This window comes from Pelecanus crispus, chromosome 9, assembly GCF_030463565.1.
Source record: "Pelecanus crispus isolate bPelCri1 chromosome 9, bPelCri1.pri, whole genome shotgun sequence".
Classification (NCBI taxonomy): Eukaryota; Metazoa; Chordata; class Aves; order Pelecaniformes; family Pelecanidae; genus Pelecanus; species Pelecanus crispus.
This window is the reverse complement of record NC_134651.1, coordinates 9,786,909-9,812,664: the sequence shown is the minus strand read 5'-3', so window position 1 is coordinate 9,812,664 and position 25,756 is coordinate 9,786,909. Positions and strand designations below refer to the sequence as shown.

General features: G+C 38.3%; 1 protein-coding gene across 1 annotated transcript; it reads left to right on the top strand.

Moving 5' to 3' along the window:
- Positions 1–557: 557 nt before the first annotated feature.
- On the top strand, positions 558–25,627 carry CCDC39 (coiled-coil domain 39 molecular ruler complex subunit). Its single transcript, XM_075716685.1, has 20 exons — positions 558–668; positions 1,323–1,442; positions 2,585–2,731; positions 3,795–3,953; positions 4,929–5,021; positions 5,107–5,235; positions 6,983–7,174; positions 8,875–8,978; positions 9,316–9,448; positions 12,781–12,975; positions 14,266–14,430; positions 15,767–15,904; positions 17,233–17,441; positions 18,712–18,835; positions 20,124–20,283; positions 21,477–21,583; positions 22,894–23,034; positions 24,341–24,520; positions 24,758–24,846; positions 25,462–25,627. Exons 1-20 carry the CDS (start codon positions 558–560, stop codon positions 25,625–25,627), a joined length of 2,862 nt encoding a protein of 953 aa, XP_075572800.1.
- Positions 25,628–25,756: the final 129 nt, after the last annotated feature.

Here is a 25,756-nt window from a genome sequence, read left to right as displayed (position 1 = left end):
GGCCTGTTCAGAAGCAGGGCAGGTACCACCTACCCTCCTAGAAACCTGCTGTTAGGTGTTATTGGCACCAGGTGAGCTGCCCTGCCGGGTCCGAGCCCAGCCTCGGTGCAGCTGTGGGGCAGGCTGCCGCTCTGGCAGGGCGGCCATTGCGCGGGGGGGCCCTGAGGCGCTGCCTCAGCCGAAGGCGCTGGCTCCGACACCCTCGGCTTCAGCACGGTCACAAGAGACCGCAGGCGAGGTCGTTGTCTCCAGACAGCTCTGGTAACCCCGCTAAAACCAGCCCTACTGGTAGGCTGCTGTAAGCAGGTGGACCAGCCATTTCCAAAGTGGGCGCGCCCAGGTCAGAGCAGGCCCAGGCCGTTCCCGGGGCGAGGCCGCGGGGCAGGGGCCGCCAACGGCCGGGAAGGGCCGGCCCGGGCGGGGCGGGGCGGGAGGCGGCTCCCGCCTCAGCGACTCCGCCTTTGGCCGCTCGCCGGGGGCTCGCCGTTGCCAAGGGGCCCGGCGACGCCAGGCCGGGCCCGGCCGCGGTTCCCCTTCGCCTGCCGCCGCCAGCGGCCATGGACAGCGTCAGCAGCCGCTCCACCGCCTCCGTGCTGGCCGAGCTCCGCTGGGACGATGGCTACGCCGTCCCCGTGGCCAACGCGGAGAACAAGGCGCTGGAGGACGGAGTGAGCGCGGGGCTGCGGCCGGGGAGGGAGAGGAGTCCGCCAGCGGCCCGGGAGGGGCTCCCGGGAGGGCTGCACCTGCCGCCGCCCGGGGCGCGGAGCCGCCGGATCGGCTCCGAGGGGGCCGCCCCGCCCCGCCCGGCTCAGGGCGCTGGCCGAAGGGAGCCTTCCCCGCCGGGGCCCGGGCAGAGCGGGAGGCAAACCCCAGGAGTTCCGCGGAGCTGCGGGGGGTAATGGGCAGCGAGGGCCTGGCCTTGAAGCCTGGGAAGGGCGAGCTGCAGGGCTCCCCGGCCCGGCCGGCGGCGGGGCCTGGCACCGCCCCAGCGTCCCCCTGGCTCCGCGGCGGCCGAGCCCGGGGGCGGGAGGCTGCGGGGTCCCTCGGCAAAGCTCGGGCTGTGTCCGGCCGCCAGGCGGGTGCCCGCTCAGCCCTGTCGTGGCTCGACCATTTTGGTTATCTGGATGATGAGCAACAGTACGTAACGGCAAAAGTGTTCTTGCCACTACCTTTTCTTCTGAAATCTCGCACTTCGCTACTTCTGAGTGCATACTTATTACTTTTTTTTTGATTAGTAAGAGCAATGACTATATTTTTAAGTAGTTGCAGGTAGTAAGTGCTCAGCTAAAAGTGGTTGCTTGACAATTCTAACTCTTAAATAGCTGCGGAAGATGCAAAAAGAGAAAGTAAACCTGCAAAATGAGTTGACCAACTTTGAAGAGCGTATAGAAGCAATGACATCTCATTTGAAAAACGTAAGACAAGAGTTCAGCTTCACTCAGGTAAATCGCTACCTCTACTCAGACTTGTAAGCCGAGTATCTTTCTGTGGCTGGTATCCCTATATATTTTGCCAGCTTTGTTAGAGATTGGTTAGTACTTTCACGGGAAACAAGTTAAACTATATATCTCTGTGATACTATGTTACGGGACCATCACAAGACCATCCAAGATCAAATGACTGTACCTAGAAGAAAGCCAAGAAGGATGCATTTTAGGATTCTTTATTAATGGAGACTTTTGTAGATGATAAGAAAAAAATTGGTCAAGGAAATAAATCATCAGTGTAAGGGAAAAACAAATTTATAATCTTTATAATGGTCAAGAGTTAATTGTGAAATGCTAGTGAAGTCCCTTAATTCAGGGACATGAGAAATGAAGTGAGATGGTTAAGGCGCAAGTCTTCACTTACGCTCTGAGTTAATTGGCCAGAATGGGTGGTTTAGATTTCTAAAGAGTCCCGAGTCAAAGTGGCACACCTTTTGGGTAGAATATCCTAGGTGAAAAAGTCTTTAGAAACTTCCCTGCAGCTGAACAACTTTTTCATTTTTTTTTTGTGCTAGAGTCAAGTTTTAATCTGCACATAAAGAAAGAGACAGCACATACTAGTCTCTGTTTAAGAGAAGCTTCTAGTAAGTAATAGATTTGTTATTATACAAGGAAGAAAACCCCATTAAATCACTTTTGTCAGATAGATTAGACAATACAGAGATACTGCTATAGGCCAGCCTGGTGGTGTTCTGTCTCTGCACAAAACAATAAATTTATTTCTTTTCCTGTGCCTCCTGAATCTGATGTAAAGCCACTAGCGATCAGGAGACTCAGATTTTGATTTTGAAAGATTAAGGTTCTGAATCTTAGGTGAAATGTCTATAAATTGTGTTTTTAGGGCTATAAATTGTTGATCTGTGGATATCAGATACAATACAATGTGTGTGTATATATATATATGAAAACATACATTTGAGATACTAAAATCCAAACAATAAAGTTGCTCTGAAAATTCCTATATTTACATAACAAAAATCATACCATCTCTGACTTGGGATTTGGTTGTATGTAAAAAAGGGGGTTTTTGTTGATATATGCCTCTCTTTTTTTTTTTTTTTTTTAATTGTAAAATGCTGAACTGTATTATTCTCTAGTCTCTTTACAAAGCCAGAGAGAATGAAATTGAAACTGAACACCACTTTAAAGCCCTTGCTGAGAGAGAACGTGGACGTCTCAAAAGTGAGATTAAACGACTGGAAGATGAGATAGTTTCCTTAAGAGAAAAGAAAAACAGTCAAGAAGTAAGGTTTAAATTTTTGTAAGAGAACACCCATGTTGCAAGTAGATTTTATGACGTGTCCTCACTTGTGCTTACAGAAATAATAGTATAAGTCAAGAATAGCTAATTATAATTAAATCTTATATACTATAATTAATGATCTGGATGTACTTTTCCCTGTGTAGGTAAGTAGAGTGACACTGAGGATCTCCTTGCATAGACTGGTCAAAACTTAGCAAATATTAAATAGATATTGAAAGACTGCAGTTCTTCATGTTCTTAATGCCAGATACACAGCCACACATCTGTATCGCCATCTTGTTAATTGTCGCAGGTATTTTCTTGATGGTTTAAAAATTAAATTGTTGTTGGCAAGTTGTCTTCCCCACATAAAATAAACTTGGGGCATAATTTCAAGATCAAAAATTTGCTTTACATTAAAAAAAAAAAAGTTATCTAATGCGATCTAATTACAGACAGTTTTCCGTTTAATGGAACTGTCTCTTTTTTTTTTTTCTACATATAATTTAAATTACATTTATTTATTTTTATTTGCTCTCTTCTCGTTAAGTCTGTTTGTAATCTCTGGTCTCTCAGAATGGGTAGCATGATGAAGATATCCTTGCTGTTCACCTGGATCCAGATTCTCTCATATTTGTGTCGGGAAGTCTCTTCACATTCACGTGGGGCCATTTGTAAATTGATATGCAGGATAAGAATCTAAGAACTGGTCCTTAGTGTGTGAGGGAGAAACTTTACCATGTGATGCCTCAGATCAGTTTATTATGTGGAATAAATATCCCACATATAGGTGTATCTCGCTAGACGTTGACTATTCTGTTTAAAATTATTTGCATTTTAAGTTTGTGGTAACCTACTGTCTTGTTTCTTCTTTAAGATCAGGATGTGCATTAGCATTCCTCAAGTATAATACACAATTAACAAAAAAGAAAACTAGCAATTCTGTTGACAACAAGATGTATGTAAACTTGTTACAGTAGCTTGAACTGGTTGTTTCAATTACTATTCAAAGAAAATACTAGATGTTTAATATTAACCCTTTAATTTACCTCTAATTTTATTAGAACACTATAAATAAAACCACTAAGAAGTTGGAAAACTTAAAACAACAGATGAACTGTGATGAGGAAGTTCTGGAGAGCTGGATAAAGGAATCAAATCGTAAAGATAATGATGCTATCACAATCCAGAAGTATGCACAACAGGATGAAGGGAAACTAGGAGTAAGTAGAAATGACAGCAGTTTTCAGCAGTTTTCAGAAACAAAACAGAGAAGCATTTTAGCATTTGAAGACTTTGTAATGTTATCAAGTTGGGTAAGATGGAGACAAGATTTTGTACAACAGCACTTTTAAACTGGTTTCCACTTAGCACAACAGTGCCATTCCATATGAGGTTCATTTTAAAGGTCAGAGAGAACAGGTTTTACAAAAGGTGAAAGGCATCATTGAAGACATTATTTGTTTGTTCATCTGGGTAAAGTTTGAGGTTTTCTGAGAAAGTGCACAAATGGATAATAAAGTCTAGGAAACACTGCCACTGAATTAAGAGAGGAGTTTGTTGAAAAATGCATGCCAACTATGGACAAATAGTGTAGATTTTCCCATTAGAACTGAATTTCTAAATACTTCTTAATATTACTATGGCTATCTCAGTAAAGCTGCCTAGAATAATGAAAGATGGTATAAATAGACACTCCAGTCACAAGTTCATACTTTATAAGGGTTAGTTCTCAAGTATAATCTTAATTTAGAGATAAGTATCCTTGGTTAATATTCTTTTGAGCCTTTAAATACAGGGAGGAGAAAATTGATTTTTTACTCATTAAATACCTAACCCAAAAACTTTACCTTACACAAACAGTCTTACTGATATAATTTATGTTAGCAAGTCACACAGCATAGTAGGAAGAGTAGAGTGAAATAGCTGGTGCTGAGGACACCATGTGCACATTTATACATGTTGGAGAGTTACTTCGGCCTAGCTCCGGTCTGGTCCCAAGGGCTGACAAGAGATTATGGCCTATTATATGATAAAAAATTTGGGAGGCTGGATTCTCAGTTTGTTGTGTTCTCTAAAATACAAAAAAATTGATGCCTCAGTAATTTCACCCCTAATTATAGCAGAGCTTTAAGAATTTATAAGACACTATATATTTGTTTTCAAATACATTATATTTTCATATCCTTTCATTTTAGGCATTAACCCTTCAAGTAGAAAAGTTGACCATGCAAGCAAATCAGAAGCGTAGAGCTCTTGATAATGAGCTTACAGAAACCATAACAGCTCAGGTTTGTTTTTAAGGTTCCTGAAGATATCTTGCTATATATGAAACTTTTAACATCGCAAATCATGGGGGTGCTTTCTTTTAAACAGATAGAGCTTGACAAGACAGCTGAAGATTTTCGCAGAGTTCATCAGGAAAGGCAAGAAGTCATCAGGCAGTGGGAGAATGCAATACAACAGATGCAGAAAAGAGATCAACAGATTGATCATTGCGCTTTGGTAAAACTGCTGTAACTGACCCATATCAGTGTATCAGCCTACTTTTGTATCTATGATATTGACAGGAATTTTGCCAGTCGCACAAAGAACGATTGGGTCTTTGAGATGTTCAGTGTTCTCTTTGCGTTTGCCTCTGTATTTTAGTAAGGTGTTTCAAAGCTCAGGTATTACTGAAATAGACTTTATTTTGAAAGCTGTATCTCTCAGTGTAAGTAATGATGCTCTGCTTGACACTATGCAAGGTGTCATTTTCAGCCTCAAGGGCGCTGGAAAATGTAAAGCATGCCAGTTTCAGTATTTTCTTTTCTGTGATCTAAGAATCTAAGCAGCAACAAGATGGAGTGTTATTTGTTAGTGTGTAAGGACAGTCAGCTGCAAGGAGGCGATTCTATGTCTGGGATGCAATATAAAAGAGAAAATAGAACATGTATTATTGAAGGAATTAGCATTGCAACCTCTGTAAACAAATACCTGACTAACGTTTATGTCAGAATTATGACAAGTAATTGCATTAAGGTTAAAAATTGGTCCTTAATTATATTCTGCAAATGGAGAGAAGCAACAGCACTCTTCCAATCCAAAAAAGATCCTCTTGGGCATTATGAGTCAGTAGTAATTTCTAAAAGATATAGGTGTCTTTGGTTTTGTCAGTGTCTTACGCGCAGATGGTATAATAGCAAGAAGTACAAATAAAAGAGATTTTATGCTGACTTTGTCAGAAGTGTGAACTTCTCAGAAAGTTCTGCAGGCAATAGAACAGATGCACCAGAAAAAGCCAGAAGGATCAGTGTGGAGAAAAGTTTTATAAATGTGGATTCTAAAGTAACAATGGCTTTTTTTGCTGGGGGGGGGTGGTGCAGGGAAAGCATAATTACATGTACAGGAAGGCTCTACCTAAATCTTTAGCTCTGCTAGTATGATATTTTCCTGCTGAAAGAATATCAGCTTTGTTATGTTGCCCATATGGGTATTAGGTATACACTGAGCAGAAACATGGTTTAAACAGGCTTAAGATAAAACACTAAAACCCCATTATAATAGAAGATAACAGGCCAGAAGAAATACTACCAAACAGAAAATATAATGGTCTAATTTAGCTGAAATATTTTGGATTTCATAGTATTTCAGGTCAGAGGATTCCTGCAAAGAACAAACAACAAACAGATATTAAAAAAAAACCCCAACAACAAAAAAAACCCAGCTCTCGCCAATCTCCCATATATTAGTAGTCCATAGAATAGTCCTGCTGATGCTTTTGTAAGCAGACTTTTTTTGTTGTTAACATTAGAACTACAGTATAATTTTTTCAGTAGCTAATCTTTTACTTAACCTTTCAAAATACACGATTTTTACTGAATAGCTATAAATGTCAGCTACAGCAAGTATCACTACTGTTGGTAATCTTCCTCTTGCATTTCCTCCATCTTAAATCTATCTGAAGTTTTGTTCACATAGCTTTTTTTTTTTCCCCTCTAGTCAATCAAAATTATTTTTATTTCATACAAATTTATAGTGTCATGTTTTTTTGCAATTATTGAAATATTTTGGAAGTTTCCAATCCAAACCAATTGTAGTATTTGGTGTTGTGATGTATTAGTGGAATAAAGTAATTTAAGAACAATGCAGTAACTGGGCTGTCTCATGCAAAGAGTAGTCTTAACAGCAATCTATCTTCCGGTTGTACCCTTTATTAATCTAACACATCTTAACTAATGCAAGCAAATCTAAAATGTTTTTATCCTGATAGCTAATAACAGAGATAAAACAGGAGATCAGAAAGAAAGAAACTGTGCTGAAAGAGAAGACTTCCTTTTTGGTAAATGAAACTCTTAATAATATGGAATATGAAAAGAAAATTTCTTCGGCTGAACGAGAAGCTACCAGCCTCCGAAACGAGTATCAAACTCAGGATACTTACAGAGTTCAGCTGCAGGATGAGGTAAGGATGACAAAACAGTTTGGAAAAACAGACTGAAACTATAACTTTTAACTCTAACTTTTGACTAGATGGAGGAAATACAGGAATGGCATTTGCTTTTCTGTGTTTTTATACTAGACTCTTAATAATTCAACAAAATGTCTGCTCTTCTCAGTCTACTCATGATTATTGGGACCTAAGCCCTCGACTTAATCCTTTCATTGATAGTGGTGAAGGGACTAGCTTGTGTTCTCTGTTGTGTTGGTATAAAATGGATGAATTTTCTCTTAAATGGTGTAATGCTGTTAGATCCTTCAGAAGGAGGCGTGTCTTGCCTTTAACATATATAGACCGCAGAATTGTATAAAGATGAGAGAAATCTCTTCCGGATTCCAAACAATTCCTCTCCTGTGCTCTCAGAAGTCAGTGTTGATGGCCCTTGTAGTCAGGTTAAAATTCTTGAAGAAAAAAAAAAAAACCCAAACACTTTCACATGGCTTTCTAATCAAGAGGCAGTAGGATAGGGCTGCTTGATGCTGTCCATACTTACTCTGTTACTTATATTTAATCTGCACTTAAAGCTAGGAATGAGCTGCACTGCTTAATTACTTAAATGCCTGTAGAAGTATTTCTAAGAGGTAATTGAAGTCTTATGGCCCTGTTGAGAAGGGATACGCTTGTATTACCTGAGTAAGTTTTCTCTTAACAAGAAAATGGTAACACTGGGGTACTTGGCAAACTTGGTGATTTAAAAAAACCCCAAACCTCCATCTGCTGTTGTCTTAACTTTGGATAGCTTTTCTGTAGCAGGTGTTTCATAAACTGATATCCTAATTAAACTGTAGGGAGTTCAGACAAGATGTAGGCTATTAGATTACCCTATAATCCATGCAAACTTGAGGGTTCACAAAATTGGTAGATTTTCATCTCTAAGCTGTGAGATTCTTGCTCGATATTTTTCACAATTAATACTACATAATGTGATAATGAGAACGGTCTCCCATTATTAGGTGTTAGAACATCTGTGGCATGCAAGTGAGAAACAAGGAAAGAAACGGACTTACAGTTCAAATGCAACTTGTGACCTCCCAGTTTCTCATTCTGGTACAGAGAGAAACCCGCTATATATACACCCTTGATCAGGTTTCTTCATCTGTGAAAGTGATGACAATTACACTTACACTGTTAAGTGATACTGTGAAGACTAATGAGATACTGATTTTAAAGTATTCCTATCCTGTTTAATGACTGTATGCTGTCATGTATTTTTTACCAAATTAAATGTCTGTGTATTTTTGTCATAGCGTTCCCTTATCTTAATCAAAATAATTTTATGTACCCAACAAAGTTTGAATGAGAAATATTTAGTAGATACATAAGGGTATCCGTGTTCACAAAGAACCTCATCAAAGTCAGCTGTGCTCCATAAAACCATGGTTCCACTTATACAGATGCTGTTGGACAAGAATTACAGCCCACAGCACCTTCATAATTCATTCTGTATTCTTGTATTTTGTCCGAGTATTCAGATTATGTAGTCTGCTGAGTTTACTAGCTGTTCCCAATTACAGCACCTCAGAAATTGCAGCGCTTCTCACTTGTAAAACACTGTTAAAAAGAAACGGAATACCTTCCAATAAATAGGTCCCTTCCTTACTTTTGTACATGTTAGGATATTTAAAATTGTAAGAGCTCAGTTGCTCCATTTTGTAATTTATTAGCTGGATGCTTTGAAATCCATTGTGGACAGAACTGCTTCTGATCTAGAGTCTTTGAGGACACAAGTAACCAATCTGAAGAAAGAAATTCAGAAAAAACAAGCCAGGTAAGAAACAGACCTTTAAAAATATAATTTGTAAGTATTAGTAATATAATCAAATCCTTGAGCTGGCAAAGAACCTTAAATAAAGTTGATGATTGAAGCCTCCAACTTTCTGGTTACTTCATGTCCTGCATAGTTTCTGGCACTGGGCAATTTAGGAAATACTCCTGGTAATCCTTGGTTTTAAAGGGCGTGAAAAAATCAGTTAGGGCCTTGGTTATCATAGGTTGAAGTTTAGCCTGCTTTATTAGGCAACTGCTCAATAAGGTATGCTGCTTGGTTTTGGTGGTGTTGTATATGCAACATACATTTAACTTGTAAATCATGTAATTTGGTTTAGATTAAGCTTTCTTAAAGAAAAAAATGCAAGTCTTTCCCATAAGCTGAAGCTTGTGACTGAGGAGACACTCAGTTCAGAAGACAATGCTTTGAGGATGGAAGAAATACTAAAGGAAGAAGAAAAAATTGTCAAGGTAAAATGTTTTTCATGGTTTCTGCAAATGAGGATTCATTTGAATTTGCAAGCTCTATCTAGAACAAACATTTATGGATTAAAATGAAATGTAATTATTAATATGACATGTAGCTGTTTCATCAAGCGAAGTAACGTGCATGTAGATACATCAGTACCTGTGCTGGGAAAACTCTGGAGGAAAGTAAGTGGTCCTAGTAATTCAGAAGATGGTGTCCCCATATATTAACATAGGATACTGGAACTGTTGTTGTACAGATCGGATATAAAACCAGTATTCTGACTGTATCAGTGTACTGAACAGGGCATTTACCTCAGACATCAGCTAAAAGCTACTTACAACTTCTTGGCTAGATTGAAATAAAAGTTATTTACCGGAATGTGGCAAAATTTACTAAAAAGATACAGTACTGTTTTGCTTCTGCTTTGTGACAATACTGAAAAATTTCAAAATCTTCTATTTTGCTTAGCTCTTTTGGGAGTTTATGTCTCTAAACATTCTGGTTTATGGGCTGCTGAGGAGCAAGGGTTCTTGAACTTCTATCAGTTTCCCATCAATAAGGTTGCTAAAGAGTGAGAAGCTTGTCAGGATGACTTTTCAGTAACTTTACCACTGAAAACTTTCTGGCTTTAGTAAAACACCACCAAAACTTATAAACCTGCAAAGAGCTACGATTTTGGCAAACTGGGATTAAAAAATATTTTGAAATCTTTTAATCAGATTTGGCTGGCCTAGTCTCCTCTTCATTATTTTAATTCTACTACATGATACTCTGACACATCTAACTTGTTGTGGACTATTAAATAATCACTGGCTCACTTTAGGTTTCATATTCATGATGAATAAAGATTTTGATCTGGGAACTGGCATGTACAAGCTGTAATACGGTGACTATTTTTTTAACATGTTTAATAATTTTTTTTTTTTTAAATTCAAAACCCACTTCTTACACTGCAAATTAACTATCGGAATAAAAATACCCTAATTCATTATCATCTGGTAAACTGCAAAGGGCTTTTGAATAAATGCAATGTTGTAATGCAATCATCTGAACTTTCCTGCATTTCAGAAAATGTTTCTACTGTTTTGTCATTTTGCTACTAATTCTCCTAAATTATTTTACTACTTAGCTTCTGACTGAACTTGATACTTTTTTTTTTTTTTTTTAACATTTTACTGGATAATTGAGTATTGGATATGCTGAGGCTTTCTTTACAGTAAAATGGCCAGGTTAAAGTAATGTGACAGCAGGTGTTCCCACACAAGTGACAACAAAGCTGTATCTGTGCATACCAGTGTATAATCTTTTTACTTTTTTTTTCCCCTTCCCCTCCCTATTTTGTGTTTCCTGTAGCACGTATGTGAAATAATCCTTTGCGGTACGTTGAGTGTTATTTTTTGAACTTCTTAGCTCCACAGGCATTAACTGTACATTTTAAATATACATACAGAAACTAGAGAGGGGATGTCTTTCCTTTATAAAGAGTTTCTTAAGTTACAGGCCTTACTTACTGTTTTGGTTTTTCAGATAATTTGAAAACAAGTTGTAATGATACAACATTTCATTAAAATGAAAACCTTATTTGCTTTCCCTTAAGACTGTTACCAGGGTGGCTAAACCATTACCAGGGTTTCTTTATTTGCATTTGCGGCGGATAACCTAAGGTGACATTGAGCTTGGCAGCTCCACAGCTTTAGGGTAGTATTTTAACTAGGATGAACTGTTCTTGAACAATGTCTGTAATGTATTAGTCAGAAGCATGCTTTCCATCACCATTAGACACACATGGCTATTTGCTGCATCTATTAATTTACTGTGAAGAGATATTTACAGGAACAATGTGGATGAAATGTCACCATTTTGCGCTTTAGTTCTGTGATACTTCTCCCTCTTCAATCTGTGGCAAAACACTGTTACACAGTAAAGCTTATTGAACATCTTATCTTTATTAACAACCTCACTTAAAGGGAAACAATTTCTATTAAATAAATTAATTTAGATATGCAAAAAAGACTATGAAATGAAGGTCAAATCATGATCCAGTTTTGGTAGACAAATTCATCATTCTCATTAGCTTCAGAAATACAGCTCAGAATTGGGCACATGCATAAAACCAGTTTACTTCTGAAATTGAATTCCTTTTTTCAGACATGATCCAAAGCCCACTGACATCAGTGTAAAATGCTACAGGCTGTAATGATTTAATATTAAACTTACACCTGCTTTTTACTTCCTGAGTTTTGGATTTAGAATTGCACCTACAGCAAGTTCAACGACAAAAAATTTTTGTTTGGTAGAATGTAATTGTGAACTCTTAAGAGAAGGAGTTAAGTTATCTTTCACCAGTATTAAAGCCAGCAAGATGGTTTACAAGCAAATTTCACAATATATACATGTAAAGTCAAGAATAAGTACATTTTTAATCAATGTAGAAAACTGAATCCTAAGGTGTTTTGCTATATTAATTTAAATGTGCATCTTCAAAGTCTGCACCAGACTTCAGTTAAATGTAAATGTCTTTTGGAACAGGATTGTGATGCCACATCACTCATTTTAGAGATGTACCTTACAGGAACCTAGCATGCTGAACGCCCTGAGCTTTGGAAGGTCTTTGGTTATTTGGGTGGGGGAGTGGAAGAAGGGAGGGAAAGAATAAAGTTTTCTTCCTTGTTAAGGTTATAAAAAGAAAATAATCTCTGTTTTGTTTGTTTTCAGTACATTTCAGGTTACTTGAAATGTTCAGCATTGCCTTACCATAACAGACCCCACTAAAACCTCATTTCCTGCACTGATTTGTGTGTTAATAGCAACTTACCTCTGAGAATAAGGAACTGATTTTAAAACGTGTAATTAATTTTTCAAAGAAAATTATTCCAACTTACATAAACACATATATGTACATACATGTGCATACACACAGAGTTACAAATTTTAATAAACCATTGAAAAGCTTGGTGTTTATATTTGTCCAAATATTCACATATACTGGAATCAATAAGGAGGGATTTTTTGAAAGGATAACAGGAATTTAGTTTTCTGAAAAGCTGAAAAGAACAGCATTCCCATAATGGGGAAAAAAAGGCCCTGTAATAGTAGGGTAGGACCCAAGTTAAAAAAAAAAAAAAAAAAAATTAAAAATCACTTTCTCTTTAAGTCAAAGACTTTTCTTGCCAACCATTTTGGAGACCTATGAAATTCTGTGTTCATATTAATGGATATAGTATTGAAATTTTTTAATCTTTGTATATATGATTAATAAAGGCAAATAATTTCTCAGAAATTTCTTCTTATGTAATTGTTTCTTCCTACTTAATGATTAATTTGTCACCAGGAAAAAGAAACAGAAATGAACCAGTTAAAAGAACTACTTTTCAAGAAGACTCAAGAGTTAAAGGCGCAGAAGGATAAGGAGAAGTGTGTTCTAGCAGAAATTGAGGGAAGTCGAACATCACTTAAAAATCTTAAGAGCAGACTGCACAGACTTGATGCAGATGCATTAAAACAACAAGAACTAATGTATAACCAGGTAAAATACTAACATACTTTCGTACTATGATTGTTTCTTGGGTCTAATGAGAGTAAACTGCTTGAGTTCTGTAATCTTTGTCAACATCTTACCATTTTGGAAATGCCATGCAGTATAATTTGAAGTCTGCATTTATTTCTGTTTCTAGATGTATGGATAAAATTCAAATAACTGAAACTTGCTATAGTATTACCTACATTATGCACTTGTGTATTTCATTATTTTTTTGATCTGCTGCTTTTCCCACTCATTTCTCAAATCAGTTCTTTACTTTGATCCCTCTGAAACACAGACACCTCAGGGTAAATTTTTAAAGCAATACAAGAGGTACATGCCAAAATCCTGTTACTTACTAATTGGATTTTGTGCATATTTCCTATGCACCACTTTGAAAATCTGCTCTTTTCCATCAGCATCCACTGGTAGCAGCAAGATGGGAACTCCACTGTAAGCGTCCCTACAGCAGACTGTGCTGAGTATGCTTTGTTCCTCTTCTAGAATATTACTCCTGAACCATCACTACACATCAGTCATCTAAGAATATTTTGCTAATGAGGTCTATAAGTGTCCTGGTTTTGGCTGGGATAGAGTTAGTTTTCTTCCTAGTAGCAGGCATAGTGCTGTGTTTTGGATTTAGTAGGAGAAGAATGCTGATAACACCCTGATGTTTTTAGTTGTTGCTAAGTACTGTTTATGCTAGTCAAGGACTTTTCAGCTTCCCATGCTCTGCCAGGTGCACAAGAAACTGGGAGGGGGCACAGCCAGAATAGTTGATCCAAACTGACCCAAGGGCTATTCCATACCCTGTGACGTCATACTCAGTATAGAAACTGGGGGGGGGTTGGCTGGGGAGCAGCGATCGCTGCTTGGGAACTGGCTGGGTATCAGTCGGCGGGTGGTGAGCAATTGCACTGTGCATCACTTGCTTTGTATATTACTATTATTATTATCATTATTGTATTGTTGTTATTATCATTACTATTTTACTTTATTTCAATTATTAAACTGTTCTTATCTCAACCCAGGAGTGTTTCTCACTCTTACTCCTCCAATTCTCTCCCCCATCCCATCGGGGTAGGGGGAGTGAGCGAGCGGCTGCGTGGTGCTCAGTTGCTGGCTGGGGCTAAACCATGACAATAAGCCATAAATTATTATAAAACAATAGCTTAATTGGGTGACTGTCCTAAAGCCAATGTTTAGATCCAAGTTTACATCCAGTGTTTTAGCTTTATAGGAAGGCTATAATTTCTTATCTCAGACTACCAATTCTCTCAAAAATTATTTTAACAGGATTTTTATATTCAGCAAGTACAGAGGCGGCTGTCACGGTTAGAAGGAGAGGTTGATGCAGATGAAAAACAAGTATTGGAAGCAAAAGTTGCTGAACTTAAGAAAACCTTAGAAGAAAAGAAAAATGTATATGATGTTTTACAAACGCAGCACAAGAAACTTCAGGTAACTTCCTTAGAACATCAGGTTGACTGTGCAACATCTAGAAACTTCAGTGAATTAAGTAGATTGGGTCTTATTAATTAATAACTTTATTAGTATTAGATTAAAAGATGATATCTAAACTTTGTGTAACCTGTGTGGAGAATTTCATACGGTCCCTATACCTTCCAGAGAAATAGGTCATTACTGCACAACTGAGGCACCTTAGCTGCAAGGCAAGCATTGAAACGTTGGAAAGGCAAGCTTAGCTTTCATGTCAAGATGTGACTGACAACTTGCAAATGTCTGAATTTATTGTTAGGACCATGTAGAAACAGGAGAACGTTACTCAGTGATGCTACTACTTGGTTTTGTATTTTTCATAAAACTGTAAGCACAGTTGCCTTTAAAATTGTATGAAGTAAAATTACTGAATTGAAAGTACAGAATTTGAGTTAGTTGACCACATCCTGATATGTAATTCAGAAATACTATTTTTCTGTCTTTATTCCCATGTGAAAATTTGGCATACACATGCTTGTTCTCTGGTCTTCTGCTACCCAGCAACCATTATTCTCTAAAAAATGCACTTACTTACTTTTCTTGTAGGTATGAACCAGTCAGTTATTCTGCAGCCAATGTAATACACAACTACATTTCTTATAAAAAGAAATTATAATTAGCTATGTTTTAGCATGTTTTGAAACCTCTTTTCAAAGAGAAACCATACGAAGGCAAAAGTCAGGTTTTTAATAAAACATCACAACTGGTTTATCAAAGTGATAGTTTCAAAAAAATTTGATTAATTTAGTGAGGGGAAGAAACTGCTTCTAGAAGAGTCCTTTAACTGGAGATCCATGCAATAACAAGGTTTAATGTTGGGCAACTGGTACCCACACTTCAGTTTTGAGGAGATGCAAAATTTGAGCAGTGAGTATAATCAAACATTGAAACACACTTCCAGGAACTTACTCATACTCTGGAGTATTACCAAAGACAGATGATTTTATGAAGATGAACTACGAATATCAAAGTCACGGTCAGACACACCAGGAGCTTTTTTTATCTAGACCAAAATACATTATTATATTAGGACTGCCTTATTGGCCTAAAGATCTATATTGTATAAATAACAATTACCACCCTCCAAATAAAACAAGCAATGACATTAACATTGCAACAGCACTCTGCATGAGGACTGCAATGCTCTAGGCGCTGTTTGCAAAGCAGCATATGGACACAAGAAGATGGTGGTTCCTGGTTCCAGGACTTAAAAATATCTCATTTAATTTTAACTGGTAGCTTTTGGTGCAAACTACTTTCACTGGAATAAATTAAACATAACTTTATTTGGAAACAGAGTGATGTACACTTCATCAAGAGAGCAATGGATAAGACAGGAGAAGAAACAAGTGGTATGATGATCAAGATAAATGAACTAAATCTGTTCAATGAGAGATCAGATCAGGAGTTAAAAAAAGCTAAAGCCATTAAGCAGGTACAGTATTATTTTGCAACTTCTAATACAGGACACATTTGTTTGTTTTTTAAAACACATAAACTCATGACTTGTTCTCAAGGTTCTTGTCTGCCTCCCACAGTGCTACATCATTATATCCATAAGAACCCCCTTTGCAGCTTCTTGACTTACACCTTCCTTCCCAAACTTTGAAGTCACTTTCATCACTGTTATATTCCTGGGTGAAGTGTTGCTTCTCTCGTGTATACAGCATAAAGTTTCTTTGGGTAATCAATTTAATCACACATTACTTACACCACAATATCCACCTGGTCAGTGTTTTTTTTTCTGAGACATTACTGCCTTTAAAATAGAAAATGTATTTACTGTCCAAGGATATCTTTACCTAGTACTGAATTTTTATTCTCAATCTGTGATGCCAACTACTGAGTCTGGCTCAGTTTTGTTATTAAATTGTGGGACTTTTTCCAGCATATGGTGTGGCTCTATCCACATTCCAATTTGAGGTATTAGAAACAAAGTGGAAGTCTTTCTCTCCATATTTTGAAAAAACAGAAAAAACCCCAGTTCCCAGTCCTCTAATTACTGCACGTTTTTTTTTCCTGCAATAAGCTCTAGCCTTCCTAAAAGAAGCACTAAGGTAGCAGAACAATACAGGGTCTAAGTAGCCTGGGGAAGTTTTGCTATCAACTTAACTGGTGCACTTGCTCCTCAGTGAAAACTCTCCCTAACCTGGCACTTTTCTTTGGGGATGGAATTCAGGGGAACAAAAGAAAGAAGCTGATGGCATAAAAGAACTTGGAGAAGAAATGGTACAGAGTTTGGCATCCATAAGAGGGTTTGGTTTTTGGTTGTGGGGGGTTTTTTTTGTGGGTTTTTTTTTTTTTTTTTTTAAGTGATTCAAAGTGTTTGCATGCTAACAAAGTTCACCACTTGCTGCTTTTCAGGAGTTCTGGTATATATAAATTTGTTCATATAACAACATGACCTGTAGACCTACAGAATCTAGAACATATTCCAAGACAGTTATAATGGTTCAAGTGAGATATTAACTGCTTCAGAAAGTTTCTTGGAATGTCATAACTCAGTCTGAATTAGAAAGTCTGAATTTGTATAAAACCATTCAGGAAACAGTCTACCCTTATCAAACTCACCATGTAAACTGTTAGCAAATGAGAAATTGAGAACATTTTTAAGGGTAAAGCAAAGTGAGTCTTACCATTGTGTATATATAAAAGATAAAATAATGGATGCTTTACAAAAAAATTATTAACTTATTCACTGTTATAAATATCTTAATTAAAAATGATGCTTTCTTATTTTGAGACCTTTTTGGCATTTATTAGGACATGATGGTCGAAGATAATCTCTTAAAACTAGAACTGAACCGTCTTCAAGATACTCTGTGTAATAAGACAGAGAAAGTTCTAACACTGGAAAAACAAAAATTGGAGTTAAAGAAAGCCATAGCAGAAAGAACTGAGGAAATCAAGATTCATAAGGCAATGCTGGATTCCCAGATACGACTTGTGGATCAGGAACGGCAACGCGTAAGGTAACTATTCTTACATAAATTAAAGTCGTAGCTTTTATTTTATATATTTTACATGGGGACTTGCTGAAAAAGAGAAGCATTTTACCCAATTTCACCAGTTGGAGAAACTGAGGATGAACTAAATCTTGCTCAAAGTTATATGCTGAAACAGTTGAGGCTAGCAAGAGATCCCTTCTCTGAAATCCAGCCTACGGCTTTAACCACTTGGTGAACAAGAGATTTCTGTTTTTTCTGTTAGTGATGATCCTCTACAGTACTGACAGGAAACCTCAGTTGCAGACATCTTTTTAAAGTAAATGTCATATGCATTTTTCAGAACAATCAGGAAATGTGAAATCAGTGTGTGCAGAGGTATGACAAAATATTTAAAACAGAAGAGTTGCTTTTAAAGAGGGTTTACTCCCAACTGCTTGATAAAACTGTGATTTCTTTGACTTGTACAGTAAGGCTGTTTGGTTTAGGTTTTTTTTTGTCTTTTTAACAAATGAGCTCTCCATTATGTGTCCTACATAACAAAATTAAATCTTCTGAATTATGTATGTACCCTCTTATTAAGTAACCGTATATGAAATAACTTTCACCTTCTGTAGTAATCAGTGCAAAGTATCTGGGACAGTTTTAGCTCTGAAGTCCCAGTATCTACATCCAGCCAAAAATCAATGCTTCAGCAGCTCAGCTGCTGAAATCTGGCAGGCTTTTTATTCACTCCTCTGCTAACCACACCCCACACAATAGGAAATTAGAGTGATTTAGTGTGACTAAAGCTTAACTGCTCACCGAGAGTGCAGACTGTGTGGCTTTTTTCCTTTGATAATTACACAGCTAATTGATACTTCCATGTAATTTGATTTGGGGTTGTTGCCTACTGTTGCTTATGCTCAGCTAGTAGTGGCAACATTAAGATAAAATCAGCAGGAGGCAGCTTCTGCAGCTGTAGGATTTAAATGCCAGACCTTTAAAAATTTTGGGGAAAGACTGTGGCACAGCCTCCCAGGATGTTGTGATCTGGAATATGAAAATAAATTTAATTCAGTTTAGAAGTGCAAGAGAAGTGTAGGTAACCAGAAGAACGGATGGCTGTGGCTGGGAGAACACAGAAAGCAACAAAACCCAGTAACGGCACAACTGCTGCCCTGCCTGTCTCCCAGTACAGGGGCAGACTGCTGGAATAACACCAGTTATTTAAACCGCTAGAACAAGCACTGCCCACAAAACGCTACCAGACAAACACTTTCTCAACCCATTTATTTTTTTCCTCAAAATAAATCAGTGCTGAATTTCAAGATCGCCTAAATAAAATTGATAAACTGAGATGCAGATACGAAATTCTTACTGTTGTCATGATGCCACCTGAAGGAGAAGAGGAGAAAACTCATACCTACTATGTAATTAAGGTATTTTATTAACATAATTCATTATAATTCAAGTATTTAAGCTATAGATTTCCCTGGGCTTTATTTGAGTAACTAAGACAACCTCCTTGCCTCCTGCTTACTTTCAGTCTAATTGTTTTACATTATCTGCCACCGTTGGTTATTTAAATGATACAGCAATTTCACATGAATCTCTGTGGTCAGTCCTAACGTCAGTGGAACCTTAATTTTAAGCAGTTTGAAAAATTTCACTTCAGTGTTCATTAATTTACAAAGTCACAAGAAGTACTGGTCATGTGGTTATCTGCTATAAACTGAAAACAAGTTTATCGTAGTCTCATGATCTTAAATTCTTCTACCCTTCAGAGTTCTTTTTAGGTATTTATTTCAGCATATCGTGTTTAAACCTTGAAGAATGCCCACTCTCCCCTTTTACTTATTGATCACCTGTGCATACTTCAGCTTTTCATTGGCGGGGGGTGGTGGTAGAAGAAAATCACATCTTTATCCATAATGCAATACCCTGATTCTGGAACAAAAAATCTACTATTTTTGATCTCCACAAATTCTCTGATTTCCCCTTAAAGCAAAATGCTTCTAGCTGTGACCTTGGCTCTCAAGTCCATCTTTTTCTCATTCTTAAGCATTAAATTTCTTAATGATGGTATTTCTGCTACTGTGAGATTCAGCAGAAGACCCTCAGTAAAACCCTTGTGGTGACTGTGGGTATGTTCCCTCTACAACTGTGAAGATTTTGCACTGTATTAGATTTTTCTGACAGACTATAGAAAATACATCCCTCCACCAGCTGGGCTGTGTTTCTTAAATCTCACTGATCAAATGAATGAAGACTTTCAAGTGAGTAATTCCCAGGCAAACTGGATGACTTTCAACACTCCCTCAGTAGTTTTAGATAATGTACAATCTCAACTCTTACTTGGATTTTTGTGGGTCAAGGAAACAGCTGTGAAGTGTGTGCTGCAGTTCACATCAGCAGTGCAAAGCACGGAAACTGCTTTGTACACAGCATGGATACCGCTGATCAGGACTTTGTGAGCCTAGGTGGAAAGGCAGATACCTATAATGAGATGCACATGGATGCAATACCTTGAAGAACTTCCAATACTGTAAATAACTACTCCCTCCAGTTACCTAGTAACTCAAATCTCAGTTCAAGCCTGACAACTCAGATAAAATCCTAGGTAGCTATAGGGCTTAAGCCCTAAATATTGCAGGTATTTTTTCTGTATAATTGTCCTAATATTTTCAGTAGGCATACAGTTACCTAAAATATGAGTTTTATTTTCAGGCTGCACAGGAAAAGGAAACACTTCAACGTGAAGGTGATGATTTAGATGCAAAGATCTGCAAAGCTGAAAAAGAAATTGTAGCTCTGGAAAACACTTTGTGTGTACTAAATAACTGCAACAGCAATTACCGAAACTCTTTCAAGGAAGTCACCGAGACAAGTATGTAAAATAGAAATTGCTGTGTGAGTTATGGATGATTGTAAAACTCAGGTATATAGTGGGGAAATTCCATGGCACAAAAGAATGAATCACAGAGAGAGACTAAACCAATAGTAGCAAAACAAGAGTGTAATTCACATGCTACTGTGAATAGTTCAGCAGAATAAGCACAGAAGAAAGTTCAGTAAGGTATAATTAACAAATATTTACATTCTTACATCTGATTTATGTGAAAATCTCTAAACCTACATAAATTTTGCAACTAGTCATAAGTAGGAGCATTCAGAAGAGGCAAAGCATAAATATGATCACTGGGGGGAAAAAGTCATTTCTGGGAGAAAGGAGTGCCCACTGAAGTACATAGGTCTAGTGGATTAAATTTTGCACAGTACAAAAAGCACCACTGTCTCTGTAGTGCTGTGTCACAGAGCTACCAATTCAAATTACAGAAGCAGCACGAGCTGTGCCGCTGCTGGCTGCCTTGTGGTAGACTGAGCCAGCTGGGGCACAAAACTGTACCCAGAGCAACTGTACAGGCAGCTTGGGTACACATCCTCTGGCGACAAAGGCTGATCCCTTAGCTGCACCATCATCATCTCTGATTTTCACATGTGGAAAAAAAAGTAGTAGTAATATGTCATCTGGGAAAATGATGAGGAAGAGTAAAACTTAAACTCCACTATTTTAGTGCAGTGTCAGCAGGTTTTAAAATATGGCCTACCTAACTACAAATTTTGGATATTGGAAATTCCTCGCAATTCTGGAAAATATCTTCATCTGTTCTTTCTGTTGCCACTTAGACTTCATAAGCTTGCGCTCTCCTTCAGTGGAACTTCCTTTGTTTAGCTTATTAAAAGCATCATCATGAGAAATTACATAAACTTAATTCTAGCAAATATTTTATTATTTAACTTTTGTGCCCTCTGCTGGCTCTGGAAACAGTACCTCTTAAATCATTCTCTCACATGAAGCCAGTTACTTTTTCACAGTGATTTGGACAAGGAGAGTATTTAAAACAAACAAACAAACAAACAAAAAACCTTAAACCTCAACATCTCTGTAATACTCCTAACACTAACATAGTAATACTCTGTAAAATAAGTTGCACTTTAAAGTAACTTCATCGAAGTGAAAATTGAGTTGTATACACTACTTGTCCAGCATTAATGCTGCCTCATTGTTCGGGATCACAGGTGAGGAGTATGAGGAAAAATTGAAACTAGAGGAGGAGAAAAGGGCTGCTGATGAAAAATACAGATACAAACGAAGACAGATCAAGGAACTTCAGGAAAATCTTCAGGTAAAATACAAGCAAAAGTTCTGGTCAAACAGACAAGGCTGTAGCATGTAGCTAAATCCACGCAAGCCATCCTAATGAAAGAACAGAAAATTTGGGGACAAATTTTTGCCTGTTCTTTCCAATCCCATGCATTGTATGAATGGATGTGATTTTTTAGAAGGCTCTACCTCTCCTTTAGAAAATTGAGTGCTTATTTGAATTTTCTTGAATCACAGTGAAACTTCAGGCTCTTTAGTCACATACAGCTAGAAGTTTCACAATCTCAGATGCACACTGACAGAGGCTCTGTTCTCACAGCCAAGAAAGCAGTTGTATTTTTGTACACTATATTGTATCATCCTGTCCAGTACTGCAGAAATTAAAATCCACACATCTTGTGTCCTCTGGCATCAAGGTCCCAGGATTTTTCTAGGAGAACATATTCTGTCTTATTAGCATTTGGGGTGCTGCAGTTTTAACAGTATTAGTTTAGCTAAAGAAAGCTAGCTGAGCAGTAAATGCAGGTAAAGCATAGCTTGTGTTCAGGCTCCACATCAAGGACTTACTCTTGGTTCCCCTTGTTATCAAAAAGTCCACTTGGCCCTTAAGAAAGAAGAGCACTTAACTCTCATGTTTGACATTTTAGTTAAAATTTTCTTAGGCAGAAGAAATCAAAGGCACCCTGTTATATCCCACATGATATTCTAAGTCCTGAGCCACTGGCTATAGGTCAACAAATATTCCTAATTGCTTATTCTACCACCATAGGACATATACCTTACTTAAGAAATAAAATCTCTGAAGTTAAAGAAGGACACATATCTTCAGCAGGGAGTAAGTCCTAGTATATAATGAGGTGTTAAGGCATAGCCTTTGCTTGCCTTTTTATTTATTCAAAAACAGAGCCACCCTTATGGCACTGGTTTTATTCATTCCAGTTAAGGGTGTCCATCTCTTCCCAGAGGAAACAATGTTATTTTTCTTCAGACAGCTTGCACTGATAAATTGGTACCGTACCCAGTAAATCATCTGTAGACACTGCTCAGAGGCACAGCTGAAAACACATACTTGTAACTTCATTAATAGTCCCTTTAAAGTAATTTTTTTAAAGATATGTAAATTACCTGGTGGTCTCTTTATCCAGGTATTTATCCACGAAACAGTCTGACAGGCAGAAAATTTTGAGTTGTGTTATCATTAGTACTAATTGCTTGAGCTACATTTAGAAACAAGTACTAGCGATAACAGACCCTCCCATAAAGCAATACAAAAAGTGAAAGGATATCAGAACAGCTTTATACACTAAAACTGCTGTTCAAATGCATTTGCAGAACATGGAAAAAAATTTTGATACAGTACTGAAGCAGGAGGCCCTCTTCCAAGAGCACAAGAAGGAAAAACAAGCTCTTATTTTGCAGCTGAACAAAGACATAGAAGAACAGAAGCCAAAACTAGAAAGGGTTATAAAACAGGTCTGTATATTCATTAATGACAACTTCTAACTTTATAATGATAGACAGTAGAATCATAGTTGGAAAAGACCTTTAAGATCATCCAGTCCAACCATTAACCTAACACTACCAAGTCAACCACTAAACCAATTAAGGGGAGAGTAGTAATTTCATGTTTCCTGGCTTGGTGGCTGGATTATTTTTCAATGAAAGTAAAACTAGGAATCATTAAGGTTGGAAAGGACTTCTAAGATCATCAGTCCAACCATCAACCCAACACCACCATGCCCACGAAACCATGTCCCAAAGTGCCACGCCTGCCCGTTTTTTTGAACACTTCCAGGGATGGTGACTCCACCACCTCTCTGGGCAGCCTGTGCCAAGGCTTGATCACTCCTTCCGTGAAGAAGTTTTTCCTAATATCCAATCTAAACCTCCCCTGACACAGCTTGAGGCCATTTCCTCTTGTCCTATCACTAACTCCATGGGAGAAGAGACCAACAGCCACCTCACTACAGCCTCCTTTCAGGTAGTTGTAGAGAGCGATAAGGTCTCCCCTCAGCCTCCTCTTCTCCAGACTAAACAACCCCAGTTCCCTCAGCCGCTCCTCATCAGCCCTGTGCTCCAGACCCTTCACCAGCTTCGCTGCCCTTCTCTGGACACGCTCCAGCACCTCAATGTCTTTCTTGTAGTGAGGGGCCCAAAACTGGACACAGTATTCCAGGTGCGGCCTCACTAGCGCCGAGTACAGGGGGACAATCACCTCCCTGCTCCTGCTGGCCACACTCTTCCTGATACAAGCCAGGATGCTGTTGGCCTTCTTGGCCACCTGGGCACACTGCTGGCTCATGTTCAGCCGGCTGTCGACCAACACCCCCAGGTCCTTTTTGGCTAGGCAGCTTTCCAGCCACTCTTCCCCAAGCCTGTAATGTTGCATGGGGTTGTTGTGACCCAAGTGCAGGACCCAGCACTTGGCCTTGTTGAACCTCATACAGTTGGCCTCGGCCCATCGGTCCAGCCTGTCCAGGTCCCTCTGCAGGGCCACCCTACCCTCGAGCAGATCAATGCTCCCACCCAGTTTGGTGTCATCATCTGCAAACTTACTGAGGGTGCACACAATCCCCTCATCCAGACTGTTGATAAAGATATTAAACAAGACTGGCCCCAAACCAGAGCCCTGGGGAACACGGCTTGTGACAGGCTGCCTACTGGATTTAACTCCATTCACCACATAGTACGGTTAAAGCCACACAATTTAAACTTAGCAGGTTTCTGAAGAAGCGCTGCATTTTCATAATAGCAATGCTTTGAAAATGTTTATGTTAAGTGTTCCAGGCTATCCAGAGAAATTCAGTCTCTGAGGAAAACTAAAACAGAAACACAAGAAGAAAGAGACATTGATCTTCGTGAATTGAAAAGCTTCAACAGAAACATCGACAAATTATTAGCTGATGTTCTAGAAGCAAATTCTGATTTAACTACACCTTTTCAAATGTACTTTCACCAGGTGAGCTTTCCAGTTAACTGCCACCAAAACCTTGATTGATGGGCTCTAGTCTACTACTGAGTGTCTTTCAAGGGCAACTCCTAAATTCAACAGTAAACTATACTTATGGTAAAAGAGGCAAGTGTTCATCTGCTTTCAACACCTCTTCAAATGCAAAGGATTATAAACCCTCCTGATATACCCAGTCCTATTATATAACCAATAGGTCAACTTCTTTTTTCTTTCCAAATTTTCTAGTCCAATTTAGACCTTCCTACAATTGCTTCTGCTGGTAGTAGTCAAAGTTCTCGATCATCATCCACACAAAGCTCACTAGCTTCTACCAGGTAAGTGCTAGCAATGGTTTTTTGGCTTTGTTTTTGTTTTTTTAAAGTTAAAGCTTAAACCAGCAAAATTAGTCCCTAAATGACAGCATTCCTCACTCCTGAAGGTGTTCTCCATCTTGTCCCTACTTCTTGAACACTCTGTAAAAACTTTCTCCTTATACTCTCCCACCTTTACTAGATTTTTCTAGCACACAATTAAGTTTACTTCTGCATCCATCACAGTTTAAAACTGTAATTACAGAATAATTACACACACTTTTGATAACTGTGCTCTAATTAAAAAGTGGTTTCACATTATAAAAGCACAAGTTTGAGCTCCAGCCACTTTGTAGTGTGGATTCCCTACATACAGACATGTATGCTTTTACTGATACCTTTTCCCCTTGCTCAACATATATTCAACTAATAGCGCATGTAACGTTGAATCAGTTACAATCTGACAACATTCCCACAAGCTACTTAAGCTATTAGTGGTAATGTCTACAAAGATCTTTGTAGGGGATCTTACCTAGGATAAGCACTGCTGCTGGGTGGCTTTACTGTAAGCCACCACTAGAAACTCTATTTTACATACAGGGATTTCTGTATACTGATGAGTAAACTTTTGTCTTTCAGATCCTCCAGAAGCACCAGTTCAGGCTCTGGTCAAACTTCATCACTCAAAGTCATAGATCTGAGCTTGCCTGTCAACACTCCTGCAGAAGCAGCTGCTGTTGGTTCACAGCCATCCAGCAGAACTAGCACCTCTGATATTTATAAAAGCAAAAAAAGTCTTAAGTAATCTCTGGAAGGCCATAGTAAAGGCTTCACACTAGTTAAGGCTTCTCAAATAAGTTAAAGATTATTCAGTTATCAAGGTCTATTGGCAATCTTAGCATTTATGTCTATCAGAAGTATGTTTCACCTTTCT

What these genes read in the sequence shown, in the direction of transcription:
- CCDC39 (XM_075716685.1), top strand. Translation starts at nt 558, where the DNA reads ATGGACAGCGTCAGCAGCCGCTCCACCGCCTCCGTGCTGGCCGAGCTC. An exon ending in CAGAAACCATAACAGCTCAG is followed by an intron (nt 5,022 to 5,106) that starts GTTTGTTTTTAA and finishes TCTTTTAAACAG; the next exon opens with ATAGAGCTTGACAAGACAGC. An exon ending in AAGAAGAAAAAATTGTCAAG is followed by an intron (nt 9,449 to 12,780) that starts GTAAAATGTTTT and finishes ATTTGTCACCAG; the next exon opens with GAAAAAGAAACAGAAATGAA.